Below are 20095 nucleotides of genomic sequence, written 5' to 3'. Positions count from 1 at the left end.
CGCATCCGTAGTAATTTATTCTGGTAGAGAATTGTTCAGGACATCGACGTATCAGCAATTTAGATATTGGCCATTATGGGCGTTTTTCACCCTCGCTTGTGCACAATGTTCGCGCCTGCGCCTATATTTGTAAGTGCGCAATAAAACTCGTTTAACGTCCAGTGCGCGTCCTGTATACATTTCGTCTCTGTGTGCGTTTTTCTCAATTGTGCGCTGATAATATGAATGCAAGGTGCCGAAACCAATGAGACCGCCTTTCCGCTTTCACAGCGGTGAGTAAAAAAAAGTTTTTTGCTTATCAATAAACATCAGGGAGACGCGCGCACATTTCAGGTCAACTACACATTGTGCTTAGAAGGCACGTAACCGACGCGGCTGCGCATTTTTAAAATTATAATTCATCGAAGTTCTGACAGCGATTAAATGCAGAACAATACCGCGCTGACCTCGCGACGGAGGCATTCCGTCGCGAGGCATTATCAGTTGTGAAATTATTGCTTTCTCTCAGGGAACCTGGCAAGAGCCGCCACTGAACAGTTGGAGAAGGAGCAATATGAGAGGAAAAGACAGGCAGCTTTGGCAGTGTAAATACCGGCTGACTACCCTGTACCAGGGAAAAGGGGGTAAAGCGAATGGAAGGCGATAGAAGGAGAGACGAGATGAAAGAACCCATGTGAAACATGGGCACATAAACTTCATACAGCGTGCTACAACTCTTTGTCACACGGTCCGTATGACTGCATGTCACTGAACAGAATTATCGATAGAATACTTCGCCAAATAAAAACTGGAATATTTAAGCGATCGAGTATGTGTATTGTAACGGGACAACATAGCACTGGGCGAAGAGCCGGAAGGAAGAGGAAGAGGAGGGCATAAAGATGATGAGAATGGCCTGCAAGTAAATCATGATAGCTAGCCAATCTCATCGTCTGGCTTTAATTGGTGCCATTGGTGGGATTCGAACCCATGCATTTATCAGACTGGTGAGTGACTGATGACGATGATGATGATGTACGAGGCATTCTTAATCAACTGTTCACCGTCCTAATACCCTCGTCTTCCTCTTTCTTCGGGTGTTTGTGCCAGCGCTGCTGCTTTTTGTCTCATTACAATAAGTAAACAGCGGATCGCAGAGTCCAAATCACCTTCCATTTGCTCAGCCGATGCTTACGTTGACATTCTTTCGCTTCTCATAATGCCTCTATCCCACGTTTTCTTACAAAGCATGTTTCAGGTGCACAAGGAGGACAGAGGATCTTCCGACTCTTCACTTTTCTTTTTCTTTCGATTTTGTACTCGTGCGCGGCGTTCTATGAAACACTTAGCAGTCGCTACCTGCCGAATTTTTTTGAGTTGTCCCGTATCCAGTCCACGTAATGAGAAACCTTGGTGTAAACTCCGGCATAGCGCGCCCGGGCGCATCCACGGCCGAACGATACGATGCCCACGACGATTGCCAGCCCTTTCTCCGTTTGGGTCGCTGGGCCGCCAGAATCCCCCTGGAAGAATATTTTTTTTTAAATCGAGTCAAACGAGATGCAAACATTTCGCAATGCTAGAAACTTTGTAGACAGCACGTAAAATCACTTTGGAAGGTTTTCTTGTTTTTCTTGCCAAACGAAGTGAGACTTTAATGCCTTTTCTACGCCTTCAAATTTTGTACGCGGCACTGCGCGGGGGAAAAAAAAGAAGCATGCAGCTTCTTGGCGTATGCAGCATGAGCACCGCTCTCGTGCCATCTGTGTGCATAATGTGACCTTCCAAGCGGCGAGCGTTAGGCTTTTGTGCCACGCGATATCCCCGCTGAATTTCTTGTGCATTGCCATGTCTGTCGTTTTTATTCCTTACCCAGCGCGGAGCAGCATACGAGAGTCGTGGCCCTCAGGCTAACATTTGCGCCCATTCTGCCATTAATCCTTTTCTCTCTTTCTCTAATTGACAAGATTTGTGATGGCTACCATGTGATAGCGCTCCCTATGCTGCATTGCTACAGCTCGTTTGCATTCCAGTCATCGTGGCCGTCATCTTGGCGTACTAGCATGTTTAAAAGCTGCCTAAAAAAGAAACGTTACAGCACGAAACCTGTGATAATCCAGTGAAAAACGGTCATCAACCAAAGGACAACAACGTATGCGTGATAATATGGTGCGCTGACGTCATCGCTTGCGTACTAGCACGGTAAGATGCTGCATCCGTGGCGTTACATGCAAACTATGTATTGTTACAGGATAATCTGACGTGCAATTAGGTTCCATAAGCGTAAGCTTATGGAACCTAATGTTATGGAACCTCGTTAACGCAAGATCTGCCCGATTCGTTTACTCACCTTACAGGACCCTCGTCCTCCGAGCAGCGCCCTGGCACAGAACATGATCCTTCGGTCGTATAGCGAGCTCAGTGTGATCAACTGGCTGTACTGGTAAGTGCAGAAGAGGTCACTTCCCACAGGGACTGTCACCACGTGCAGGTCCTGTGATATCTTTCCGGCTGCGAGCCAAAGAAAAAAATGTTATCATAATCTGTGGTCGACACCACGAAGTGTTTTTTCTTTTTTAATGCTTAAATGCTTGTTTTAATCTTGTGTGGTATTTCGCCACCGAGTGTTACGTAATGTACGTTATACATCAACGTGACACCACTATGCTTTCTGTTATCTACGCCAAAACTGTATTGGTGCACTTTGAGGTCGACGTTCGGCATTCAGCATCTGTTCATATTCCTCAATATTTCTCAGCGCGCTGTAATAACGTCAGAGAGTTGTCAAGTTCATTGGTCTTTTCGGTGATAGAAATGTCGTGGCAAATGGTGTCGCTGCAAGGAATAATTGAAGTGAATGTTACGTCATCCTAAAGTAAAAGCATCACATGCAGCGCACGATCTAGGGCATACGTGCGTCTCCTCGGCATCCAGGGCAGACGCCATGGGTGTCCATCAACGTACTTTGGATTACCGCAGCGTGAACATGCGCTATAGCCTCCGTAGAGTTTGTCTAAGTAACGGGAGAGAAGTGCGTTTAGTCTTTTTACCAAAGGTAGCCTGTCCGAGAAAGCGTTCATTTAGGCACCCATTGCCAAATCGGCAGGAAGGCTATCACTCTGTGCAGCTGAGGCAGCCACAGCAATGGAGGTGTAGTACAGTGCTAAAATATTGAAACGATAACATCAATAAACAGCAAATAACACCGCTTACGCCTAATTAGATGGAAGTGCGACGTACAATCGCTCTGTACTCGGTTTCTAAGCACGGAGTACGGCCAAGCGTTTGTTTAGGAGTCTGAATTAAGCCGCTGGTACATTTGCACACGCAGGTGAGCCTGTAAACGAAAGCACGCATTGGAGTATATTTTCGGAATTCTTCGCGTTTCAGCTTTTGAGCACTGTACGCGTTCGTTTCAAAGCTTCGTGACTATCGTGGTTTTTCTGTTTTGCGAAGCTCCCAGACATTCGATTACCGGAGGTTAGTTCCACCGGAGAAGCATTCCCCAGAGAGGAGCTGCTTGCCTATTTCCCGATAGACAGTCAGTTCTAACAGACTCCGCAGCAGGAAACCTTTGAAATCACGACGGAAAACCAAACGTGGATGCGGGGGCACGCAACCTAGATTTCCTTACTCTCACGGGTCCTTCCCCAGCCGGTGATGGTGACGCTTCCTTCCATGCGGTGGTACTTGTCTGGCAGACACACCGGCGCTACGTATCCGTCGGAGCCCTCAAAGTCAAACGGCTCGCCCAGCTTGAGCAGTGCTATGTCGTTGTTGGCTCCGTCCGTGCCGAACTTGGGATGGCGTCGGATGCTCGATACCTGCAGGATATGGCGCCCAATTGTCGGTATTGTGGGAGAATGCCGAAAGGTCCATCACACGGTGACCGTTACTACAATTTTCGAATCGCTTTGGAGCACTTAGATGATTGTCCTTTCACAAAGGAGGTATTGCGCCCGTGGCCTTGTGTGTCTGCTATGTGCAAGGCCACAAAGGCGCTGGTGCGTTTCTTGAAATGCCTTTATGACCGCCTGTGACTGATTCAATGATGCACGCTTGTGTGCGTAACAGTGGAGATTGTGATCTTATTTCTTCCTTCTCCTCTTTGAATCCCCTTTCCCGCTACGGTAGGGTAGCCTACCGGGCATCCTGGTTAACCTCCCTACTTTTCCCTTATGACTTAACTCACTCTCTCTCTTCTAATCGATTTAGTGGTAGTGTATTCTTGCACAGTGACCAAATGCGGACGGATACCGAGCTGGGGACAAAATTTTGTGTGTGAGTGTTGCGTTTCTTGATGAAAGTCGAATTGTAAAATGCGGATTTCAGACAAATGAATATGACGATACTTCTGGTAGTTCTCAAATGCCTGTGTGTCTGTCTGTGCACTGCATCAGTCAATTTATTTATTTTCCTTGTTATTAATAAATGCTTTATCTCAGTATTGTCTTTCTTTTTGATTCTCTTGAGAACGTATACAAAGTAACATCACTGTTGTTCTGTCGATTTTCTGTTACAGTATGATTTTTATGCATTTGCAGTATGCATTTATCGCAACTCATTTCCACTTCAGAATGTGTGACGTCCACCCAAACGACGTAGTAAACCAGATTTTTACACGTTTATCACTGGCAGTAATTGTAAACAACATAAAACAATATTTATTCGACAAGTTGCTAACTTCGTGTTTTAATCAGCGGAAAAATACACTGCCGGTTGAAATTTTTGACGAAGTTCACTCCACCGTAAGATTCAGCATACACTGCTTACGGAAAGCTAGAATGTCTAAATCTCAGAGCCGCGTCTCACACCTAAACCGTGTGTCCCAGCTAACTTTAGCCAACCTGCTAAAAGAAAAAAAATTTAATAAACGTGGTGCAAACACAATTATAAAAACTACAGTGTTCAATCATATGCGTTCTGACAACTGAACGCCGTAGGTCTTGAAATCGCATCTTGCACTTGGTTTTGCCAATAATTTTTCTCATTTAACAGCTTGGTTAACGTTATCTGAGAAATCCTGTATACGCATGAAATGCTCGCCATCGCGATCTAGTGACTATTCACGAAGATTGCGACTTTCTGTGTTTTACTTACATTTCTGCGTTGATAATGACTCGTTCTTTTTCCAAGATTTATAATACCAGCCACGACCGTGAAGCCATTTGGAAACCTGCGTCAGTTCAACGTCGAAGTAACATTTTAGTTTGTCACAGGGAACGTCAAAGCCGACTCGCGAAACGCCAAGCCAAATATGCATTGAAAACTCAATAAGACGCTTCTATAAAAATTATAATATACGTAGTTTTTTTTTTTTTGTGAGTGAACGAGGCTTCTGCGTATTGGAGCATTTGATAATGCATGTTTAAGCACTTTTTTTTCTTTCTTGATCCAATAGGTTTATAGGAAGATATTGTTTCCTTGCATTTGCCAAGAGTCCAGCAATCTATTTCTTTTTTTTTTTTGCTCAGCTCTTTTCTTGCGTTTAAGAAGACTTGCAAGCAGCGAATCCCAGGCTAAATATTTGTGCTGAAATATGAAACTCACAGGCTGAATAATTCATTCACTCGTGCGGCTTATTGGTGAATATTAAAAAAAAGCTACGTGTTAAGCAAATTATTTGCAAACAGCGTTTCTGTTGCTAGTAAACGCTTTCAAAAATAAAGATCCACCAATTTCTCGCTAATCGCTTACAGCGCGCTTCACACTCACTTGCGAACGCAGTGTGCAGCGGTCAGAACAATCGTAGGTTCAATTATTGAGCCACCGCAGAAGTGGTAACCATTCCTTTGAAGGGACACCTGCATATAGAACACATATATTAGTCAGACAACGCTGCAGATGGATCCGAATACACTCGGTGCCAATGTTCAACAAAACAATGTTTTGGAGGTTTTCGTAAAAAGTGAAGCCGGAACCAATGTTGGGCATGGAAAAGTGCATCGCTTCCCTAATCTACGGAAGTTGGGCTTTGTTGTTGATGTCGTCGTTGAGTTTTGGGGAATTCGTAGCCCAATCGATTAGCGCTAATCATGGACTCATACTGACTGGGAAGTTCGGATTTTGCGTGGACAAAAGCTAAATTTGTCGCATTAAGCGTTCAATTCTTATTCACATACAAGCACTTTTAAAGTAAATGATACTTTGCATGGTGTACTCATATTTAACTCATATTTTTATAGTCATCAAGGATAGCATACAATGCCGGTGGATGCGTTTAGTTGTTGTGCGTATTCCTTAACGAAAGATGAGAAAAGTGTCAAGTTTAGACACGCAACCTTTCAAGAAGCTTTCAATTGTGTTTTTCACACCTTCAATCGAGCACGAGACAAAGCTGCTTGAAAACCTCTGTTGGCTTTTGATTTTGGGCTCACTGCGTTCAACGTGCATTCTAGATCAAACGCTGTTGCATTTGAGGTACGCGCGAAGTCCACAGTACACAACAACATTTAGTAGACATGAAGCTGTGATAACATGTCTTAAGCGCGGTGAATATTCAGTGATAGTCCATAATACCTTGTCTCATATAAGAACGTATCATCTAGGTTTGATCACGAATCCACCTTTAAGAGTTTGATTAATCTCGAGCAGTCCGAGTATATGCGGTGATATCCTAGATCTAATACAGCCTCGTTACAGCGGTCCTGTCAGTGATGTGTAGACACTATAGGTGCACAGCTCACCTGCCATGGCGCTTCTCCTTCTCTTGCACGCGAACCGCCAATGATTCTTGATTGAATGTCCCTGGCGACTCCGCACTGGACTGAAGCAGGACGAAATGACAAGTCACTGGTGATTGGTAAGGAGAAATGCACGATACGCCGTCCTTTGCAGATGAGCGGGACCTAATTGTTTAACAATGACATGACAATGCGTAGGTCTCTCAATTATATTTTTTTGGTTGTACAGCATCATTACCTGTACAGTTATTTCACAAAACTAAACCATGAATCCCCTACATTTTTCCCCACTGCAGTAAATACCAAATAGGCCAAGTTCAAACTCTTCTAAATGCTTTCTTTCTTTTTTTTTTTACTCTGCTTTTCACTTTTTCATACTGTAATCGCTCAAGGTCTTTCACCTCCGTGGTTGTTTGACTCGTGTGCCGTAAAATCCGCGCCCAAACTGAAATCTTGTCGTAGGACTTGTCTTAGTGCTCGCTTTTTTTTTTTTCTAAAGGGGAAAAAATACACCAAAGGCACGCGCGGTTGCAGCGTCAGTTTCACAACGCGAAATTCTAGATTACCGCCGCTGTGGTTTAGTGGCCATTCTGTGCTGCTGCTGAGCACGAGGTCGCAGGTGCAGCTCCCGGCCGCGGTCGTTGGATTTCGATGGCGAAATCTAAAAAACGCTCTAGTGCCTATATTTAGGTGCACAATAAAGAAGAAAGCGCGAATGGTCGAAATTAATCCGGAGTCCCCCACTATACAGAATCTCTCATACCTCTGGTGTTGCTTTCTGAAGCTCATAATACGATTTTTTTTCGACGGTCCCGAATTCGATGCCTGCTGGGGTGTTTATTCTTCCATCCCTTTGTTCAATCTTATCTACATCATCATCATGATGGTCTTATTTTTCGCAAGGCGATAATTACTAGTGAGCTACTACCATAACGAGGCCTCGAATTTTCGTAACAGTCATCGCGGTAGAAAAAGGGAAAAGACAGGGGAAAAAGAAAATGTTAACAAACAGTGGCTTACCTGCGGAGCTGTTTGCTGCATCCGCGCCAGCGGTGGCGGCGGCGACGAAGAGCAGCGCAGCCCACATGACGGGAAAGGCATCAATGACGGCGCCAGCTTGCTTTTTGAGAGCAGCCCAGTGCACTCCGCACCCGCCCTCGCATAACTTCCTGAATTTCGCGCTCGTGCGCTGGGATGCGAGCGCGTGGCCCGCGAGCCGGCCGCCTTTGTGGGCCGTAAGTGGAGCGTGAAAGTGCCGGCGCCGAATTCGATACTTTGTTCCGTGTGAAAGTACTAGCGTGTGAAAGTGAGGTAATCATGCTTGAAACAGGGCATTAGGCATATATTGCATCCTGCCTCTCTCTCTTTCTCTCTCTCTCTTCATGCTTTAGTTTTTCTCTGGTTGAGACCATTCGTTCTGATAAACACAAGTTGAATGCTTTAATATTGTTTTATAACGAAGGCCAATTTCCTTTAATTGTGTGCTTGATGCGTCTGAACTTCACTAGTGGGCAGAAAATTATTGCTGCAAAGAAATAATTGTTATAGCGACTGCGCAAAATTGCTTTCCAACCACCAGAGAAGCAGTGCACGATCCAAGGAGTAGATGTGCTTTGAGTTCCAGTTTATTTCATGTGAACACAAAGATTTGTGAATTCAGCATAAAACACAGAAAGACGTCCCGAAGTGGTACACTGTATAGGGACCTCTTAAGAATAAAGGCATGAACATAAGATGTACAAGAAGGCAATAGGAAGCGGGAATCGGAAAGAGTAGGAACGTAAAAAAGCCTATATTTTCTTCCACAGACTTGTAATTAAATCCGCCATACGCGATTGGAGCGCCATTATCATAACGTAAGAACTGCTGTTTGGCTACATCAAAGAGGTTTAAATGTAGCTAAATTAACAGGCTCATGCTGTATTTTGAGGAATTTCTGGAGTGATTACTCATCACTTCTCTAGTTACTTTTGCGGAGTATATGTTCTAAAATATGCATTCTGCTAGAACCGTAACGTGACTAATTTGCACGTGAGGGCTTCAGGCGCCTTCTCATCTTGCACGTCTATTCCACGCTGCAGTCTTCTTTTGTGACGTTATTGAGTTTTATTTAACCGAAACGAGCGTCATTTCGTACAGTATATTGTTCTTTTCGCTGCGAAGTGGACGCTGATGTTAATAACCTTACAGACAGTGGCACCTACCCATTGAGGGGGATAGGCCAAAAATTGGTTGGATTTCAGAAATGTGTTACGAGTATATGAATGTCGCTGAAGTAACATCTGTTTTCTTTTTTATTTGTAGTTTATCAGTAAGATCTACCTCTTTTTAACTATCTTCAATGTTTAATACTCCATAAAGTATTCATTATTTGCTCCTTTCTTCACATCAGTCGAATCAGCAAAGGACGAGACCCGGGCCGGGGCGTGGACATAAATTGCAATATGGATTACCAGTCACTTGGTTTCGCTTTACAAGCAAGCATAACAAACATAAACGTCAGTCTTCGTGACAGTTGTAATTCAGAAATGTCCACGGATTTAAATTTACTTTACCAAGCCGGCTACTGCGCAATACGGCACGCCTGCACAAACTAATATACCTATAATAACGAGGGCAGGAGGAGGGCTCCAGAAAAAAAGCATGCTTTGGCGAGTGGCACGATTGATTGATTGATTGATTGATTGATTGATTGATTGATTGATTGATTGATTGATTGATTGATTGATTGATTGATTGATTGATTGATTGATTGATTGATTGATTTCAACCAGGTGCCAAGTGCTGTTTTCCTGCGGCTTTCTTGATTCGCATCCACGTCTCTCATTTTCCTTGGCTTTAATGGGCCAGGTGTGTTCATGACTTTGGGTTACTACATGACTCAGTCAATAAGTTCTTGATTAATTGCTATGTTTTCAATGTAGAAATACGTGTATACAGGAGCGTTTTTCCGTGTAGCTCACGTTAAGATGATATCGTCGCGGCAGAAATCTGGACACGAGAACTCGTGCTCATTAACACTACTCCTTAACTAATAAGCCACCGTGGCGGATGAGAGTTATTTCGGCCCACTACGTATAAATACCGATGGTTAGTTTTTGAAATATCCGAAAGTCGTCGTGCACATTGCTCGAATTTTTTACGATGTTTTTTTTTTTTTGGCATCGTACAGTAGCAGTAACTGTGCCTAACGTGTCTGCGTGTGGCATCTGGCAGCTTGTTGACGCGGCTAGGGCGGAAACTGGCGACAGTTCAGGGACATAATTGCTTTTCCAGTCGGTTCTTATTATCAACCGGTATGCTACGAACGTGCCCCAACCCTCGTTTTATATATATATATATATATATATATATATATATATATATACCACAGTTATACATGTGTAAAGCAGCATCTCCATAAGCATGAACAAATTAACTGTCTTCTCATGTGTATTATGGTAAGAGCCACCTTTCTTAGTCTAAACACAGAGGTCAAGATGTAACATTGTTGGATGGATTGTTAGGATTTGCATGTCATCTCAGGGTATTTGAAATACGCTTCACGGGGACTTTTCGTCGTCTGTGACTACAAACGGTATGGATCAACTGTGTGTCAATTTTTTCCAATGCAGCCGGTAAGAATATGAATAAACCAATTCTTAAGAATTCCACATGCATCTGACTTCATATTCTCAATGAATATTTTAGGTAATGGTTCATGAGACAACTATGAAAATGATTGAAGGCAATGTACAATACCGGGTGTTTCAGCGAACACTTTTAATTTTGTTTTTAATTGCCTGTGGCGCATAGCACAGTTCTAGTCCATAAGCTGGTCTACACGAAGAGGGGGACATTACTTGCACAAAAATTGAAACACATAATCGACTAATTAAAAGAATATTAATTATGTTTTAGCTAATTACACTATTGCACATATTGCAATTTACAAATTCTAGCTGCAAGGAGTTCGCAAGGCGGATCCACTTGGAACGAATTCTCAAGATGACACCAGTTTCGAGATATCAATTCCCGAACTTTTTGGAATAATACATTGGCGTTCCAGATAATTTCGTGCTTCAATGCATAAAACGACGTTTCGTTAAGGAAGTAAGTGGAACGACAGTGCATTTTTACCGCAAGTTTGACGGCGCGTATCTAGTAAATGGTGTCCTTCTCACAATTCTTTTCAAGTGGATATGCCTTGCAGTCTTATCCGCTATAATTGGTAAATTGCAATATGTGCCACAAGGTAATTAGTTAAAAACCTAATTAGTGAGTTTTTGTTAATTCGTCGATTATGTATTTCAATTTCTCGTGCAAGTAACGTCTTCGAATAGACCAGCTCATGGACTTGAATTGCGCTATCTGCCCCAGAAAATAAAAAAAAATGAAAGTGTTCGCTGAAACACCCTGTATAATGAATGCAAGGTGCTTCACGAAGATACACTAAGATGATAGAAAAAGAGGTCACGGACACATTTTATCTGTTCTTTTAATATTGAGCTAACGAAGTAGAAGCGGCTTAGAAAACAAGCGTACCAGTAGTAAAGAAAAAAAATGCAGATACACCTCATGTTGGAATTTGAGAAGCGGAGCTTTTCTGAAAAGGTTAAATGAATTTCATGCAAATTACTATATTCTGCACAGCGCTTTGCTCCATATCGATTACGTGCCGGCCAGTGAAGACACACGACGCGGAGTATTCCACCGCGTGGTCCACGTGACCGCGCATTCTGTCTCCGTGGATGGCTCTCTTTGCTATGAAACTGCATCCAGGGTCGGCGCTGGCTAGGCGGGCCGATCCTGGAGATAGTGAAAATGTAAACTGCACTTTACTCGACGAAATACCGAACAAGCAGATGTCCCAAACCCGAAACCCTAGAAAAGGAGGCATATGACGGTCTGCTTCATTAAGGGAATTTTCTCATTGACGACTTATATCCTTGCGATGAGGATATTTAGGCATCATTTTTTATCACCGAGTAATTCCGTAGAAAGCAAGGCCAAAACCCAAGACACCTGTAAAGGTAGTAACGATGGAAGTGGGGTCCCGAGTGTTAGTTCTTCGGCGAGAGAGCAGAACCCAGCAGCCATGAGACGGAGGTTTTGCAAAGTCTGGGAGGTTTCGTAAAGAAAGCTTCATTCTAGAAAAACAGCCTGGCATGCATCATTAGATCGCTGCCAGCAATGATGAAAATTTCAGAAGTCACCGCCACACGGCGTTAATTCTCCATCACGAGATTGTGGCGCCAATTTTCCTGTGGCGGCAGTCTTTTTCATCGTATAATTTCGCCAAACAGTCCGAAGCACGAGAGGGGGAGGACAAATAAACTATGTACATGAAGCGCTGACTTCCAACTACTTTTATTTACATATCTGCATGCGAACAATTACTACACCCAAACCTACATACTGCTCACTTATTTTTCATCCTAGTTTTGGGAACATTTTTTTTTCGGTCTTATTGTTTATCTGCCAGCGCAGGTATATATAAGCTGAAACAGAAAATTCTGACGGGGCTTAGCAAAGCTAGAGCAGATATACTTAAGTTGAAATAGAAAATTCTGGCGTGACTCAGCAATTTTTATGCGGATTTGTGCATGCACGGCGTACTGCATTCTCTTGAATTCCTGTGGTCAATTTCTTAGCCAGTGCGTGCATAGACAAATAAAAGTAACCGCGAAAGGCAGGTAATATTTCCTGCAGAGCCTGCGCAAGAATAATGTCCTTCGTCCGACCAGACCAAGTATCACTTAATTACTGAAATTCGGAGCTCGCATATTTGTTTTGATGTACTACATGACCTGCGATATATGCCTTATGTTGCTCCGCAGTGAGCTAGATATGTTGAAATAGTTCCAAACGTACGTTTCTGCATGCACTTCTTGCCGAAGGTACAGTATGATCTAAATCTGACCACTTTTATCCCCAACGCTCCCAACACTGTCATTCTTTGTGCCAGTGCAAGCCAAACCAACTTGGTACGGTGTAGGAAGATCGAACGAGGACGACGGAGGACCTGCCGAGTTACCCGTTTTCTCTTCGGACGTATGCAAATACGGGTATTCACACTTTCGCTCTCGACGAGCGATCGAAAGTCGCATCCGGTCGTGCGCCCGGGCTGACCGAGTTTGTGGACGCGCATAATCGCGCTTTCCGACGCCCTTGCACCCCCCCCCCTCCTCCCCGCTATAGTCGGCCGTTTATGCATGCCTCCCGCAAGCGTGCCTTTCCGGTTTCCGTCGCGCGCCTGGATGCAAACGCACACACCTTTCCACCCCCCCTTTCCTCCTCCTCTACACGTCCTCTGCTCACGAGACCTACATGATCGCGAGCGCGTACAAAATCCCGCTGAAGCCGCTAACGCTTGCGGCTCGCTTGCAGGTGCAGTTCCTTAGTTTGGTTTGGTTTGGTTTGCTCACGTTTATGCCGACAGTGCAACTCCAAAGGTTTACTTTAATCTGGAAATGGGGTTACAAGTTGACGGTCTGGACTCCAGGTCCCGTTCCCATCAGGTTCATTGTTTAGAATCGGGGCCCGTATACACAAGAAACTCTTGCGCTATAGCTTGAGAAAATTCCACCCGATCCTGATACCGGACATATTGTTAGCGCAGAGGACCAGTCGGTGGCAACGAGCGCTTACAGAAGTGCTTATTCGTTAACATGTCGGCCCCAGAAGCGTTAGCATTGGCGAGGGACGTGGGACGGAAATTTGCACGCTGTACACTGCACTTTGTAAACAAATGTGACCTGTTAAAAAAAATAATTTCGCGCGTTTGGGTGCCAGAATTTGCTAAATGCGAAGAAATTTGCTCTAGAACACTTGACTGAGCAGCATATTTGTTGCTTAGATAAGGCTCAACGTTGAGACTACCTGTCGGATACGCTATAAACTTACAACTAAAGAACGCCGATTAGCCAATTCCTTTTGCTGATTCCGCGCGTTCGTCATACACGTTACTTTCGTGAGGATTCGTAAATAAGCACTTCTAAATTATACGACTCACAGCTCCTTCAATCGTCGTGCAGGCACCCTGGCGAGCAGTGTTTTTTTCATGTGCAGCATACTCGCATTCTGTAGGAAACATGGCCGTTTGTAATGTCTGACAATAACGTTGCTCATAAATTTTGGTTTCTCTGTTTATTAACATAACATTCGACAGATCGTATGTTTGACCTATTGCAACCATGAGAGAAAAAAGGAAGGAAGGAAAGGCAGGAAGGTGAAGATAGCTTTGTCCACTTTGCAAACCTACAAGTGGGGAGGGGGAATGAAAGAGATAGAGAACCCAAGAGTTTAGATTAATCACACGTACTAGACAAGACGTAGCAATTCTTCAGTCAAACACTCAGATCTGTCGATTTCCGGTACTGTAGAAAAGCTCGCCTGGCTTTCTATAGGCTGATGAGCTGTGACACCAGGCCCTCAGAAACATTGCTCTGGTAAAGGGCCGGTCGTTCAGTCTATTCAAGGCACACTGGATTGCCACAGCGACATTTGTCGGAGTGGAAACAGTGGCATAGAAGCCATGAATTGTCCAGTAGGCATATGGAATAAGAAACCATTGTCACTAAATCAACTACCTCACCACGCATCATGTTCTTTAGTGAATTGTTAGTGAACTGTTAATCTCCTGCAGTTCTCCTGTGACTGTGCTTCCCTGCCTTAATAACGCTCGTAACATTTTTCGCCCCCGTACGACTGCTGGTATAAACAATAACATATAGTAAATGAACATATACCAACTCAATTAAAAATCTCATATCCATGCTATCAGAATTAACAGATACACTTTGGATAACGTACTAAAATATTTATTGTAATCTTTTCGGAACATTGGAGCCACAAGACCTGCATCATAGCAGGGCTCTAATGCACCAACATGTGGTCCAAGCCACACCAGTGCAGTACATTCATTACCATTGTTTTCTCTGCGTAGCAAGAAACATGCTTTGCAGAGGGTTACATTGCTTTTAAGCAGCTTCTTACACCGCGAAATAAGGGTAGGCAGCAGGATCCAAAATTCCTCAATTCAGGGCAAGAGGACCAGTGCACTTGTGACGCTCGCTTGTGCTAAAACCTCTCAGGCACAAAGTTCATTGCGTTGCGAAATCAGGCTCATGCAACCATGCAGGAGAGCGTGTATCTAGTATCCCAGCGTAGCTGAACATTACCTTTACGCAACACCCATCCTTTGCGATGGTATGGCGGGGTTGGCCGTACCTGGCAATTACATCAAACGTCAGTGGTATAATAGCGCGACACAGTCTCTCGGAGCATGTTGTGAATATTGCGCGAATTGTATGCGCGTATCAGCGCAAGTGCCGGTGACTCTCAATCCAGTCCAGGTATTCGGAGACCCTCGTGTAGACTCCAGGCCGACCCTTGCGACCGCAGCCTTCTCCCCAGGACACGATTCCGGCCAGAACGACGCGCCCTGCGTGCATCTGCATTGCTGGCCCTCCGGAGTCACCCTGTATTGGCAGGAAAAGCAGTCAAGTTACCTTGAACTTTCACTGAACTTTGAAAACGTATTCAATTTTTGTGCAAGGATTGTTCAGGGTGGGCGACATCTCGTGGCCCGGTCGCCAGGATGTTCTCGCTCAAATGTAGATCTGGGGCCGAATTCAGGAACTTTTCTGTTCCTAAACGATTTTTACATTGGCAGGCTGTCTTCGATAATAATATGCGCAACATCACGATTGGCTCGCATCTGATCTTACGGAGACTTTTAGTTTAGGTGTGGCCTCCGAGACTCCACCAGCGCGCGAACTCGGAGTCCACGGTTTAAGGACCTTTTTGTGAACACTGACCCTGAAGTCCCGGATCCATGGTTTAAGCCGCGATTACCACATTGCAAAGGCTTTTTCAGGAGATCACAGGTCACTGTATACACACGACCACAGTCAGCTGCGCCACTATATATATATATATATATATATATATATATATATGCCGTATCAACAAGAGCCACCTCGTGTTTCGCTTCGGCAAACAATCGGAGCCATTAAGACGCTCCTTAATTGCTGCGCTATAGAACGGTAGATGTTGGTGCACAGCTCTCTATTTCTTCGGCGACGCACGGACATGAGTGAGCACCATCGGTGGAAGCGATCTTTCTTGACTAAGGTGCCACGGACATTTGACTTCTCTTGCGCTGAGACAAGACCACGGAGAGAGCGCTCTCACTGTGCGCTATCATTTGCAAAGCAGTACTTGCCGCATGCACTTGACCCTACTTGGCACTACATGAGCAATATCTCAGCGCAGCTTCTCTTCATCAAGTCAAAATATAGCGCGAAACTTGGATTAATTAAACCTCTCTGAGCCTCAACAAGCGTATATGTGTCTTAGCACAACGGAGTGGAAAGCATTGCGGACTTTCTTTCACTCCATACCTTGCACGAGTCTTGTCCGTTCACAAAATCAGCTACGCAGAACATTGTCTCCGGATGAAACCTGCCGCCGTAGGCCTTGTCGCAGGTAGAGTTGGGGAGCACAGCCATCGTAGCCACTTGTAACACTGGCGCCAACATGTTGCCGTCTGAAACACAATAAGTTGGGGTATATCAGCAGACCCGTTTTCTGAGTGAACGACACTCCGACCGAGGCCACATTTGTCGCTGGCGCAGACAGCTATTCGCGCACTGTAGCAGTTTTTGAAGTGCACCGGCCTCAGTGATCGTTTATAGTCGTCCAGTGCATCCTCATGCGTGCATGCTGGGTTCACCCTCTCTCTCTCTTTTCTCTTTCCATTTCTGCTCATCCCTTAAGCCCAGTGTATGTTAGCAAACCGAATTCTCGTCCGGTTGACATCGCTACTTTCTTCTCCTTGTTTTGTCTATCTCAAGGATGAAATGAACAGCTATAGAAATAGTACTTAATAATAGCTGATGTGGTTTAAGCGCTCTAATTCTGACCTTTTGGGCCCTTTTTGCACTGAAAGCTTCTGACGCGAATATTTTTGCATTCCATGCAAGTCGCAATACAGCCGCTAAAGCCAAGAGTCACACCTGCAGGCTTGTGCTCAGAGCGCAAAATAAACATAGCCTGCTAGCGGACAGTTCTGAAAAAAAAAAGTATTGGCCAAGAGCGGCCGTCATCATTGTAAACGCCGGTTGACGGCTGCGGTTTTCAGTTTGACGGACCTGCTGCGATAAAAATAAGCATGTCGCATTAAGTCTCTCGTTGTCGAACGAGCCACCAGTATTTAGTAATAATAATAATAATAACAACAATAATAATAATAAATTATTACTATTATTATTATTATTATTATTATTATTATTATTATTATTATTATTATTATTATTATTATTATTATTGACACCTATAACGACAGGCTTATGACCAATGAAAAAAATTGTGGCTGCCTAACTTTCAGCTATGTAACCTGAGCTGTACACCTGATGTTAACAGTTCAGTATAGTGGAAATATGTATATAAGAGCAACTTGTTTCAAGTAAAGTATGTATTCGTACCGCGAGTACAGCGCTCTACTTTTTCTCGGCAAGCGTTGCTCCCGGTCTATTTATTCCCTCCGTGTTTGTCACTGCTGATATATTATAACCAGTGCGGCTCTCTCGTACATATAATATACCTCCTCGAAAAAGTTCACAATATTTACGTGCCTAGTTCGTACACGCTGGGCAGCCCATAATATTGCATGGATGAGCGTTTTGACTCTGACACATTTAGAAGCAGATCTCCCGCCTACCACTGCTTTGCCCCTACTCAGATTTTGCTACAGGATCAATAGTTTCTGGTCCTCATCGTTCAATAAAGCACTTACAGTCCTTCCTTGTTTGCATAACTCTAATCAGCAACAGATCTGAATTGTCAATGTACCTTCTTTTCGCCAGCCAAATCCGGATATGGACAACAGCCCAGAGACATTGTAAATCTTCGGTGGCAAGCAGATAGCCCCTATGCGACCACTGGCTTTCACAAAGTCAAAGGGCTGCTTCAGCTTCAGGAGGCCGATGTCGTACTTCTGGTGGCCGTATCTTCCGAAAAAGTTTTCATGTCTGAATCCTTTCTTCACCTACCAAGGAAAAAAAAATTGCCAGCTTCATCATTAAAACTGTACTTTTCGCTAATTGCTTTAGACACACACAAGTGTGGCGCTCAGTTCAGGACAGGATTCGAAGGTATACTTGTGTTGGAAAACGTCACAGCGTGTGTTTCGTTAGTAAGCTGAACTTGGCGGCAGCGTAATTCACCACTTCGAATAAACGCGAAGCTTGAACGTAGCACAAAAAAACTTAACTTCCCGCATTTAATCGTGCGGTGTGCCATTGTTAAAGAAGTTATGTATGTTTCCATCGCTGCGTTTGTCGTTCGACACTTTGGTATTTGTGGCTTAATCTTTTCTACAGATGCTTCGCCGCTGTCTTGTTGCAGACGTCTACCTTAAATTCTAACGCCTCATGTCAGTAGACCAGCCGTAGTTGTACTGCTTAAGCTCAGAGAAACATATCAGTGCTTTTGCCGAGCAGTTATCTAAAGCAACAACATTTCCGTGGCATTTAGAATAAAATACATATCTTAGTACCCGGTGAGATTGCAGTTACGGCTGAACTCTCATTGCCTTTATGACAAACGTAACAATATATACAGCAAGACTATAAGCCGTTGCACTGCCAACATTACAAGGTCTTTTAAAGAAAAAGTCTGACGAGTGTATGTTATTCGCATTCGCTAGTAAATAAGTCTGTTTTTGTTTGTTGCTTTTCTAGACATTGCAGAATGGCACTTCGATCAAATCGAGAAATAAAGCCGCGTGTGTTTATCTATGATGTACTGTGATTTGCTTGTTTAAGCGCGGTTATTTCGCATATAACCACATCGTTCATCACTTATAATACATAAGTATGCGCTGTTTCCTGCAAGACTAACCAATTGATCGACAATTTTTGGTCAACGATCAATAGACTTCAATAGAGCGAAAATACGTAGGCCCTCGTCGGGGCGCGCGAGCGTCCAACTGCAGACATAAATAAAGTTGACTCCAATCCAATCCAATCCATTCTTCCAGATGCAGCGACTCTTACTTGCGACTCCTGTAAAAGTGCGCGTTATCGAGTGTATGTGTATGGAATATTGTTACGTAGGAAGTATGTTACGATAGGCCATAAACCAATTTTTTATAACACTTCTTGTCTATCCGTACGTTCAGCAAAAAAAATTAAAAAAATACTGACCTTCCTTTTCTGGACAAAATTGTCCTCCAGCTCACTGCTGGCAGGATACTGCGCTCCAGCGATGACATCTAAATTTTTCAGAGTATAACTGGAGAATAAAAAAAAGTGAAATTATTTTTCTTGTTGGTGCTGAAGTTCTAAATGAGTTACAAAATACTGTCTCTTCTTTAATTCACTTCGGCTGTCAGATTTCGAGAGATCAGTATTAAAATAAAAATGCATATGTGATTATTGAGTTGGCCTAGCAAAAGCAGTAAAAGTTCTTTCGTGGTGACACCACCGCCTCGCTTTTATGCCGCCTAAGCAATCGCTGAGCAAATGCTACCTGATCATAATACAAGCTTGGTTTTCTGCCAAGCCATCAAGCTTGCAACCTATCCTGTTCCTTTGTGCTGTGTAAATATTACAGGTATGCATATTTGGAGATTCAAAAACGCTCTCAGGAGGCTCACCTGACTAAAGATGGTTATACAAATTTTTAGCCTTTCAACTTCTCCACGGCGTTTTGATTAGCCTGATAAAGTGAACCTTTCAATGCATAAGCAAATCAACGCTAATTGGGGTTGATGTCTTGCAAGTGTGAATTATCTTTTATTGCTAGCGCGGACTCGTACTATTATTACATGCAAGAGCTTGTTGACATTTAGGACAACAGAAAATCTGCGAAACCGTTCTTCTGCTACCCTCATGTGCTATTTGAACTCTTAGTTTAGGCGATAGGTATGCTTAAGAGGTAGTGGCAACAGCTAAGGTTTCCTTCGGCACGTTAGCGATAGGCGTCATTTAGTTTAAGACAAGTATGGGCTTCGAGTCAAGATGCATCTCTGCATACGGTGGTAAGCGTAACAAGAGACATCTTGCATTGCTGAAAATATTTACTCGTAAAACATCCACATCCGGAATACCTAAATATATGGATTGGAAAACATTTTTTTTTCTGCAACGGTGTTTTCTGTATTTTTTTTTTTTGTCTGGCAGTAATCTATATCTATTTCCTTATGTGTTCAGCCTCTCTCAATGTGTGAAATGACTTACTTGGTCACGCAGTGCGCTGCCGTTACAACTTCATTCGGAGAGATCAGGCTACCGCCGCAGAAGTGTTGGCCTTTCCAGACGAGGCTCACCTTGATGCGACATCAAAAATGTGTGAAGTCACAGCCTCCTTCTGGACGATTAATTATTGCTATTTTTCTGAGTTTCCTTCATATAAATAGAATCAAAAGCTTGCTACGAAACAGGAAC

At 43.7% G+C, this 20095-nt stretch overlaps 1 protein-coding gene across 1 annotated transcript in view; it reads right to left on the bottom strand.

Moving 5' to 3' along the window:
• LOC126532172 (transmembrane protease serine 9-like) overlaps nucleotides 1–20095 on the bottom strand; it is a 52030-nt gene that overhangs the window by 16910 nt on the left and 15025 nt on the right. The window contains exons 6-9 of the mRNA XM_055071249.2: nucleotides 17499–17694; nucleotides 16049–16194; nucleotides 15011–15124; nucleotides 3614–3803 (exon numbers count right to left, since the gene is read on the bottom strand). Of these exons, the coding sequence (XP_054927224.2) occupies nucleotides 3614–3803; nucleotides 15011–15124; nucleotides 16049–16194; nucleotides 17499–17694 (646 nt within the window). The remainder of the gene's footprint in view (nucleotides 1–3613; nucleotides 3804–15010; nucleotides 15125–16048; nucleotides 16195–17498; nucleotides 17695–20095) is intronic.

The sequence above is a fragment of the Dermacentor andersoni genome, chromosome 5, assembly GCF_023375885.2.
Source record: "Dermacentor andersoni chromosome 5, qqDerAnde1_hic_scaffold, whole genome shotgun sequence".
Taxonomy (NCBI): Eukaryota; Metazoa; Arthropoda; class Arachnida; order Ixodida; family Ixodidae; genus Dermacentor; species Dermacentor andersoni.
This window is presented reverse-complemented; position numbering and strand designations above follow the sequence as displayed.